This window comes from Epinephelus moara, chromosome 24 (genome assembly GCF_006386435.1).
Source record: "Epinephelus moara isolate mb chromosome 24, YSFRI_EMoa_1.0, whole genome shotgun sequence".
Lineage (NCBI taxonomy): Eukaryota > Metazoa > Chordata > Actinopteri > Perciformes > Serranidae > Epinephelus > Epinephelus moara.
In genome coordinates this window covers 2639844-2650034 of record NC_065529.1, presented here as the reverse complement: position 1 = coordinate 2650034, position 10191 = coordinate 2639844, and the positions used below count along the sequence as shown (strand labels likewise).

The following is a 10191-nucleotide window of genomic DNA, read 5'->3' as shown; positions in this document are numbered from 1 at the left end:
TATGTTCTCTGACATTTATCCTAACGATATGAGGCGGTCTTTGTGGAGAAAAAGCTTGTTTAGTGGACTAACTTTGCACTTGAAGGTTGCCCGTTCACTTACATTTTAACAGGTCTGACGCTACTATGTGCCCCGGCTGTATCTAGGCTAACGGCTAACATGCTAACTATTATTTTTATGTCACTAGTCACTTGAAATAAATTTAGGACAATAGGAGACAGGTTGAAATAAACCGAAATTTCCCTTTAAGTTTGCAATTTTTCTGAAATACAGCTGTTTCTCTACAATTTATGGTGTTTTCAATGTGTCTGCTCAGAACATAGTGGTTTGTCAGTAATTGTCATTCCCATGCTGGTTTACAATTGAAGCCATGAGTGAGGTGGCTACTACATTTTCCCCTTCTGGCCCCCTGTTGGATACTACCAGTTACCATCATTTACAGTAAATTAGAGGGAGCCCATCAGGAGGCCCCTACCAGGTGGTGGCCCCAGGGCAGCCAACCCCATGCCCCCACAGCAGCTCTGCCCATGCCTGCCACCAGTACTGCATCAATATCCTTTATTGCCAACGTGGATGATGTTACTAAAGCATGACTAATCGTTATCACCAATAGATCAAATCACTGTCGGTAACAGCTGGGTGAAACATGAAATAGAGTTGAACTCGTGACACAAAGAATAATCACCCAACTCTTCAGTTTCCCTCAGCTTTGCAGACACATTTAGCCACTTCACTTTGCCAGCAAGCAACTCTGCTCTCATCCACCTGGTTGCAGCAGTAGCACACAGCTGTTTTCAGCAAACATCCATCCATCCATCCATCCATCCATCCATCCATCCAGCCATCCATTTTCAACCGCTTATCCTGGGTCACCAGGGGCAGCAGATTGAGCAAAGTACCCCAGACATCCCTCTCCCCAGCGATGCTTGCCAGCTCCTCCTGGGGGATCCTGAGGTATTCCCAGGCCAGATGACATTTATAATCCCTCCAGTGTGTTCTGGGTCTGCCCCAGGGCCTCCTACCAGTTTGGCTTGCCTGGAGCACCTCTAAGAGCTGAAACCATGAGTAAGGTAGCTAATACTTACATTTCACCAAAGTTTCACCTCGAGGCATCCTTATCAGATGCCCAAACAACCTCAACTGACCACTTTTGACACAAAGCAGCAGCGACTCTACTTGGAACTCCCTTCAGGTGTCTGTGCTCCTCATCCTATCTCTATGGCTGAGCCCAGCCAGCCCACAGAGGAAACTAATTTCAGCTGCTTGTATCCACGATCTCATTCTTTCGGTCACTACCCAAAGCTCATGACGATAGGTAAGGGTTGGGACATAAATGGACCACTAAATCGAAAGCTTTGCCTACTGACTCAGCTCCCTCTTCACCACGATGTGTTCTGAATATGCAGCAGTGGATTAGTCTGTTCCACAGACAAAACACCAGCAAACTGTCCCTGTTGGACACTTACCATCAATGGCCGAGCGACAGACTAGGTGGGAGTAGGAGAAGTAGAGCGGAGCGTCCAGACGAAAGTATGACTCTAACACCTTCTTCACCTTGTCACTGATGTCGAAGAAGAGGCGAGCGCTCTTCAGTGGAACTGTCCCCTCCTGTCCGAGCTGTAGGTGGAGTTGGAAACACTGTTTAACAGCAGCTATACGTCTTTAAATATGGCTGTTTTCATTAAAAAGAAATAAATGATGGTATGTATGAAGGGGACCTATTATGCTTTTCCTTATTTTCCATCATTTATGTTACAAAGTTGAATGTTCATTTAAACATGGCCAAAGTTTCAAATAGATGAGAAAAAAACCCAGGATTCAGACCATCCTGAACCTTTCCAATGTTTTTTTTCTAATTTGAGACAAACCAATATCAGATCGAAACAGATTTCTTTATATGGTCATCTGCTCCAGGCACACTACTGCAAGTGCTGACATTACGTAGCCTCAGGAAAACGTGTAAATTTAGTTGCTATTATGAATTTATTCCTAATTTCAGATCATATTCCTCCTGAAACATGTCTGGTTGTGTTTAGAAGCTTTAATTGGTGATATTTTTCTGTAGAAAGTGTATTATTCATTGTACAGTGATTAGAGAAGGGTAGATTCATTGTCCTAGTCTTTCGACCACTCAAAGCGCTTTTTACACTACGAGTCACATTCACCCATTCACACACACATTCATAGACTGGTGGCTGAGGCTACCATTCAAGGTGCCACCTGCTACTCAGTTTTTAACTCACTCACACACCGAGGGAGCAGCCATCACAAGCAATTTGGGGTTCAGTATCTTGCTCAAGGATGCTTCCACATGTAGGCTGGAGGAGCTGGGGATCGAACCACTGATCTTCCGATTAGTGGACGACCCGCTCCTCTGAGCCACGTCACTGATCAATCAGACTGAGCAAACTGGGCTTTTTCGGGAGGGGGCTTAAGAGTTCTTGAAAAGGTGCTGTTAACTCAACTCTTAGTTGTGTTAGACAATAATAACATCTCCAATCTGGGTTTTACGAACAACATAGCACTAAAACTGCTCTCCTAAAGGTCACTAACGAGTTACTGATGGGGCATGATGCTGGGGAATGTTTTTTATTGCTTCTTGGCCTCTATGCTGAATTCAACACTGTCGATCATAACATTCTCATCAATAGACTAAATCAGTGTGTAGGTATATCTGGAACTGCTCTTAAATCGTTTGAGTCATATCTCTCAGATAGAGAATTTTCTGTTTCCATTAGGGCTGCCACTAACAATTATTTTCATTGTCAACTAATCTGTCGATTATTTCTTCGATTAGTCAACTAATCATTTCATCGAAAAATGTGTTAAAATGTTGAAAAATGTTGGTCTGTCTCTCCCAAACCCCAAAATCACGTCATCTAATGTCTTGTTTCTTACTCATGCCAAAGGGTTTTAGTTCACCGTCACGGGAGAGTGTGTAAAGCTGCCAATATTTGAATGTAAGAAGCTGCAGTAAGAGTATTTTGGGGTACTTTTATAGTACTTTTCTATGAAAAATGACTCAAACCGATTAGTCGACTACTAAAATAGTCATCGATTATTTTAATAGTCGATTAGTCATCGATTAGTCGACTAATCGTGGCAGCCCTAGTTTCCATTGATAATTTTGTTTTGTCTTCAGCTCCACTGATGTGTGGGGTGCCACAGGGATCTATTCTTAGTTCTATTTTGATTTCACTTTATATGCTTCCATTCATATCAGCCATTTTAGTGTGGGTATCTGAACACTTTTACGCTGATGACACCCAAATCTACCTGTCCTTTAAGCCAGATAACGTTAGCTGTCTGAGCACTTTAATGAAGTGCTTTAGTGCAATTAAGAAATGGATGACTTGTAATTTTCTGCAGCTAGACTCAGACAAGACAGAAGTAATAATCTTTGGCCTTGATCAACTAGCAAGCAAATTACAACTGTTTATTGGTCCTCTGGCAACTAATATAAAATCTATAGAAAGAAATATAGGCATCAATTTTGATTCTCAATTGAACTTTGAACGATGTCAATAATCTCATTTAATCCTGCTACTTCCACCTAAGAAATATTATCAAAATTAAATCAGCTGTGTCTTTTCCTGAGGCCCAGAGGCTCTCGAATTCTCTGCCTGTGGAGATTAGGCTTATTAGCACATTACCCATTTTTAAATCATTACTTAGAACATATTTTTATAGGAAAGCTTTGCCTTTTAATGCCTGATTTGTACTTTTGTGATTTCTAACTTTTGAGTTTTATTTCCTTTTATTCTGTTTTTGCCTCTATACGGACTTTTTTTCTTAGATCTTGACATTTTTCAAATTATTGTAATCTTACTGTTCTTATTCTCATGCACTTTGTGAGGCACGTTTTAACCTTGTTTAAATAAGTGCTATACAAATAAAGTTATTATAATTAATAATAATAATACTAGAGCATCTCAGACAGAGAGTGAACAGAGGTGTCCTAGCATAGACAGTATGAGGAAAATTATGTGTTTTCTGACTGAAGTATGTAAACATATTCTAGTAGAAACCCAAAATACAAGTATGAATCTGAATATGAGCATAATAGGTCCCCTTTAAAACGTGTCTTGGATGGCTGTTCTGTAATGAGAACATCACAGGTTTGACTGAATACTTTTATGTTTTATGCTTTAGAGGAACAGAAATAAAGACCTTTACAGCCTTCAGGACAGTGACTCCCTGGAACATCTCACTGGGGGAGTGGGGGGAAGGGCGGCCCCTGTAGCCGTCACCTTTCTGAGCAGCTGCCTGGGAAATATGCACAACATCAACACTCAGACATAATGGACTGACTGACACACACAGTGAAAATACACAGACACGGGACACAAACAGGCATCAGGTGACACAAGAAGAATTTCAACATTCTTTGGAAATAATAAATAAAGGCATACCTGTACCTTATTATTTTAAAATAAATCAGCTCTAACACTGCTGACATTAAAGAAAAAAAACTGTTATAGTGATTACAGTGTCTTATTTGAATTGTTGGAAATTGAAATGGACAATTCTCCAACTATTTGTCATTTAAACCCCATTGCAACTGTTGTGATTACTTCATAACATCAACTTAAACCCTAATGTTCCTTAAAAGACCGTAGTGCTGTTTTTTTCCATTCATTCTGGAACAAACAACGAACAACAACTTCATAGTTTCTGCAAAAGGAATTTCAGACTGTACTGAAATGACTGGAAACCTATGGCTGCCTGGAAGGTTGGAGAAACACAAACACGATTTTTAGGAAATGACAATGACATGAAAAACACCGATTTGACTCACCTGACAGCAGTGAGAATGAAATAAGTAATAGTGCCTTATAATTAAAGGAGCACTTTACAGTGTTACTAATTTTTCCAACAACTAGTATTTTTTAATGACAGATATGCAATTTCATTTTTTAAATTTAATTCCTATTTAATTTTTTTCAAATCAATTAAAAACATTTAGCCTTCATAAACAACAACCAGCCTTTGTAAAAGCTGCACCCATTTTTCTGGCCACAGTGAAACGAAAAGTTAACGCATCATTGATATCCCATCACTTTATAAAGTTGGTGTGGCTAACATATTAGCAAACAGTTGCTTATTTTCTTAACCAGCGGACAGAGTAAACATCTATGGAGTCATGTTTCTGGCCACTTGATATGTCTAATATTTGCCCTCTTTACCCTCTACTAACTCCTAAGTCAAGTTCACAATGTCCTAATTTCAAACTTTCTTCAAAATCTTTGGGGAGTTTATAAACTATACATTTTTGTAAAGTTTTAAGTCTGACAAACCTCAAAACCATTTTTCCATTTTTTTTTTTCATAGTCTCTGTGGTGGCCATCTTGGACTTTCAAAATGGTGACCACCCATAACCTGTTTTTAGCTGGATCAAATTGGTTTGAGTTTGAGTTGAATTTAGTAGTTAATTGCTTTAATGTATCCCCCAGTGATGTGAGAGATGGAGCCAATCAAAGGATAGGGCATGTTCCAGGACACCTCTGTCAGTGTCATTAATGAATTCAATGAGTCTGTGGTGGATTTCATTTGTAAAACAACAGAAGCAAGTGTACCCAATCATTCCACAACCAGAAGCCATGGATTGACAGAACCATTGAGAATGCCATGAACACACACACACACTGCAGCCAGTCTCATGGACGATTATAAAGCAGCAGCCTAAAATATACTAAAGGAGCTGATGGGAAGTTGACACCTTAATGATCTGCTCTGCTGTATCAACAGCAAAACAAAAATCTGCAGATGTTCAACTTATGCCTGGTTCACACTACATGACAATTTTAAACGGTAACTGGTGAACACCCAGGCAGCCGCAGTAGAAATGAAGTGAAGATAACTCGAAAATGACTCGAGTTGACAGCAGCTATACTCGTTACTGTAAGTGACATTAAACTGTAGCGGGTAAGAAGCCAATACTTTATCAATACATGTGTTCAGCAAGCCTGAACATGTAAACATGTAGACAGTGATATTCAATATGCTTCGTCCACCATCACTAAAGTCATGTCTTACAGAAGGACAGCATGCTAGTTCAGCTGATAGTGAATTGTAACTAATAAGCTCAAATGACAGCTGTCTGTATGTAGACTAACTTAGTTTGACACTTATTTTAAAATACTTTTAAACTTAGCTGCTGGCTGAGACAAAAAGCCAAGCTGGGGGAGCCAAATACAGGGCACACGCCGAATCATCTACATCATCACGCTAATTTGAATAAATTTTCCGGAACTTTGAGGAGCAGTGGAAACGCAAACCACACGGATTACCAGGAATTATTTTACCCAGGTAAATAAATTCCTGGTAGTAATAGTTCCTGGAAATGTTGGTGGAAAAGGGGCTAATGTTTGCTAGTTTGATGCTAATTGCAGTACTCACTGGATTGATAAAGTGCCTCTGGTGTTTCACCCCATCATTTTTCCTTCTTTACTCTGTGTGGTAACATCCCTAGAGGAAATATCAAAAAGGTTGGGGTGTTGTTGCCGTACAGCTGTCCACAGCAGCAGATCGCTCTGTGTTCCTATTTTATATACTTTATTAATCCCCGAGGGGAAATTCAATTTTTTACTCTGTTGTCAATTACACACAGGTCCGAACACACACATGCACAAACTGGACCTATACATTAACTAAGTGGAGAGATGTCAGAGTGGGCTGCCCTGACAGGCACTCCGAGCGGTTAGGGGGTTTGGTGCCTTGCTCAGGGGCACCTCGGCAGTGCCCAGGAGGTGAACTGGCACCTTGGTCTAAGGGACGGCTGTGATGGGAGTAGTTGTGAACAACAAAAAGAAAATCAAACATGCTTGACTTTCTGTTGGAACGCCGTGAGTCTACTATGACACTACACGAGATGAAACAATGGATTATCGCGTACACAATCCGTTCACAATCCTTGCTGACACCATACGTCGCTGCATCGGGCTATAATCAAGCTGATATCATGTAGTGTGAACCAGGCATTACTTTCTTCTCTTCTGACACAGATGTCCTGCTTTTGGCAATGACCAACTATGACTTGTTGGCAAAGAACACTACAATCTTGATGGCATCAGGTGCTCTGCAGTAGAGCCCTGTGCGGGACTGTTTTCTTCATCCTGCTCCTGCTCGCTCCTGCTGAATTTCTGACCATTACCGCCCGCAACTGCAACATGTGTGTTACACTCCCGCCCGCACCCGCAATGTGTATGTCCACTCCCACCCGCTCCTGCAAAACTCTGAGAATTTATGCCCACACAATAATAGAGATGCATTGATTTTGTGTCTTCTCCCGTCCCGCAGGAGAAAACATGTCATTTTATAAGCTATTAATAAAGAGATTCATGGGGTTGTTTGTTTCGTTTCCCTGACCTGCATGTCTTTTGACGCACTGGTCAGGAATAGCGCTCCTATTTCGTTGTTTTCATTTAGTTTTTAATGAAATAAAGGCTGTTTCATATTCTATTCTCCTCCTCTGTATTTTATTTATTTTTCTACCTTTATATAATCACGCAGTGATTGAGGTTAAGGTCTCTTTTCTAAGAGAGACCTGAATAAAAAACATTAATGAGATAAAGATAAAGCCTATAATCAATAACACCGGCATCATCATGCCTCTTCATGTAATTAACAAATAGAAACGAGAGTAGGCTGTGAGTGGCTCAAATAACACTAATAAATAACATAAAATAAAAAAAAGTTAACGAATGTAAAGAATGCATTTAACAAATGAATCACTTGGCCATAATATTGCTGTGGAGGAAGAGAATGTTGCTGACCAACTGCAGTCCCAATCCCGTGCGTCCCTCTTCCAAGATGCGCCCACAGACACTAAAGGCCTGCTCTGAAGGCGCACTGGATGCGGGGATACTGAAGATGAAATGTGCCAGCTTTGAGAGCACTGGGAAGTAGAGGGCTCAGTGCGCCTTCAGACCTTGTTTGAGCTTCTTTTCCACAACATTTGTTAACTCCATCCTGTCACTATAGGCTACATCCTGATCCTGCAGTGTTTTTTTTTTTAGCCGCCCATTCCCGCCCGCAGCAAAGTTCAAACCGCCCGCTCCCGCAAGATTCCCAATCCCAATGCAGCCCTCTACTCTGCAGATCCAAATATCCCCGGGGTATTATAGGTCCAGAAAAGACAAAAGCATTATCTACACTCAGAGCATTTTCTGTTGCTGACAATACTGTACGGTTTAAGAGTTGGTTTAAGCTCAGTTCACACTACACAACTTGTCTTGTAGTCGGAAGTCTTGAAGTTATTGTGGTTTTCACACTACATGACTGACCAGCAACAAAGGGGTCACACTATAAAATCCTTCCCCAGGAGGAATCTCCCATGAATAGGCCTTTGTCTTGTGATGCGCGTGTCAACTTGTGGTGATTACAAATATCACAGGTTATTAATAACTTGAGTCCAGTACTTACTTTAGTGACTATGAGGTGAGAGAATTGGTCATAATCTGTACTCATGTTCACTTTTCTCATTGGAGTGAATAGACTCAGGAATTAAATTATTTTAAATTAGTGGCAAATCAGGGCTTAACTCATGTAGTGTCAACTTGGCATAACGCAACATTGTTCAAGATCTTCCTTGAAGCTGAGGATGACATCGCTGAAGCTTTGAGGATGCTTTCAGATAATTTTAGAGTAACGGAGGAACAACAGAAACACTTGACTAGGTTTGTGTGCACTTCCTATTACTCAAAATGAATCGCAATAAGAAACATTCCAGAGCTGAGATGGCACATTTTGACAAATATAAGGCAGAGAGAGACACAAGCTACCACCTACAAAGGATGTGTTGAAACAGCTTATTGATGGGGGAACAACATGTGCAAGCTCAAGTTCGGGGCCAGGCAAGAGTTCCTCTGCAAAATGGCTACTACATGGATGATAAAGGCCAATTGAGACCCCCTACTACTAATGTACTACCAGCTCCTAAGGCCATCACTGAAATGGTGAGATGCCACTGCAAAGGAGATTGTTCAACACAAAAATGTTCCTGTAGGTCAAGACACTTACAATGCGCTGACCTTTGCTTTTGCAGTAAACAATGTGCGAACGATGAGGACTCAATATCTAAAAAATAGGATTAAAATGACAGTGATACTGAAGATGAAGAATGACATTTTAAGTTTACAGGAAGTCACTAACACTATAATTACTGCATCGTGGTTGTATGCCTCCACGCACCAGTCAAGTTTCTCTTACAGTTTCCATCCATGTCTGTGAAAACATGGATGCTTCACACACAGAAGATCTATACAATCAGCACAGTTTCAAGTCACCCATTCAGTGACCAAATGTCTCCCTCCTGTTCCTGTGATATGGTGCTGAATAATGGACAGAAAATGGATCATTATGATGTCACTGTGAAGTTGACCTTAGACCTTTTGGATATAAAATTATATCACTTCATCATTTTATCCTATCAGACAAAAATGTACATCTTCCATCCAAGTGAAGGTTTGTTATAAAGTTAAAGAACTACCCTTGAGCTGTTCTTGAGATATAATATTCACAAGAATGAAATAGATGCAAGGTCACAATGACCTTGACCTTTCATCACCAAAAACTACTCAGTCATTGTTGAGTCCAAGTGGAAGTTTTGCCAGATATAGAGAAATTCCCTTGAGGCATTCTTGAGATATCAGCCTCTAGTTTCCCGGCGCAGCGCAGGGTGGCGAACCCCGCGCAGAGCTAGTTTCGAGCAGCGCAACCCGAGGCGCGCTCAGTTTGGTAGTTTGGCAGACCGAGGTGCGCTGAGATGGGTGTGGCGGCGCAGCAGGGGGAGGTGTCCACAGATCCAGCTTGGCGCAGTGACAGTTTCGTGCCAAAAGGCTTCGCCGAAGGTGCACTAAAACCTCGCCAGCTGAAACCAGGTCTACTGTCAGCGCAGGCGGAGCATAGCCGGTGAAAGTGGAAGTTTGGCAGACCGGCGGACAGTGCGCACACATCACCAAAACCTCACAGGCAGGTTTCCAGAATATCACGCACATTAACAATGCAATAAATACCCACAAAAACCACTATTCAATGCAACTATCTGCAATCAGCACATAAATGTATCTCTATATCGATTGTCCCATCACATCTGATGTCAGATCAAAAGGGATTGGCACCGTTTGGCACATTTGGCACGTTTGGCACGCGTAATGGAAACCCAACCTGATTTGATTAACACAGCTGCAA

General features: G+C 41.2%; 1 protein-coding gene across 1 annotated transcript in view; it reads right to left on the bottom strand.

The window, feature by feature from the left end:
* p3h1 (prolyl 3-hydroxylase 1) overlaps positions 1 to 10191 on the bottom strand; it is a 38701-nt gene that overhangs the window by 7449 nt on the left and 21061 nt on the right. Inside the window, exons 10-11 of the mRNA XM_050038777.1 lie at positions 4171 to 4266; positions 1467 to 1617 (exon numbers count right to left, since the gene is read on the bottom strand). Of these exons, the coding sequence (XP_049894734.1) occupies positions 1467 to 1617; positions 4171 to 4266 (247 nt within the window). The remainder of the gene's footprint in view (positions 1 to 1466; positions 1618 to 4170; positions 4267 to 10191) is intronic.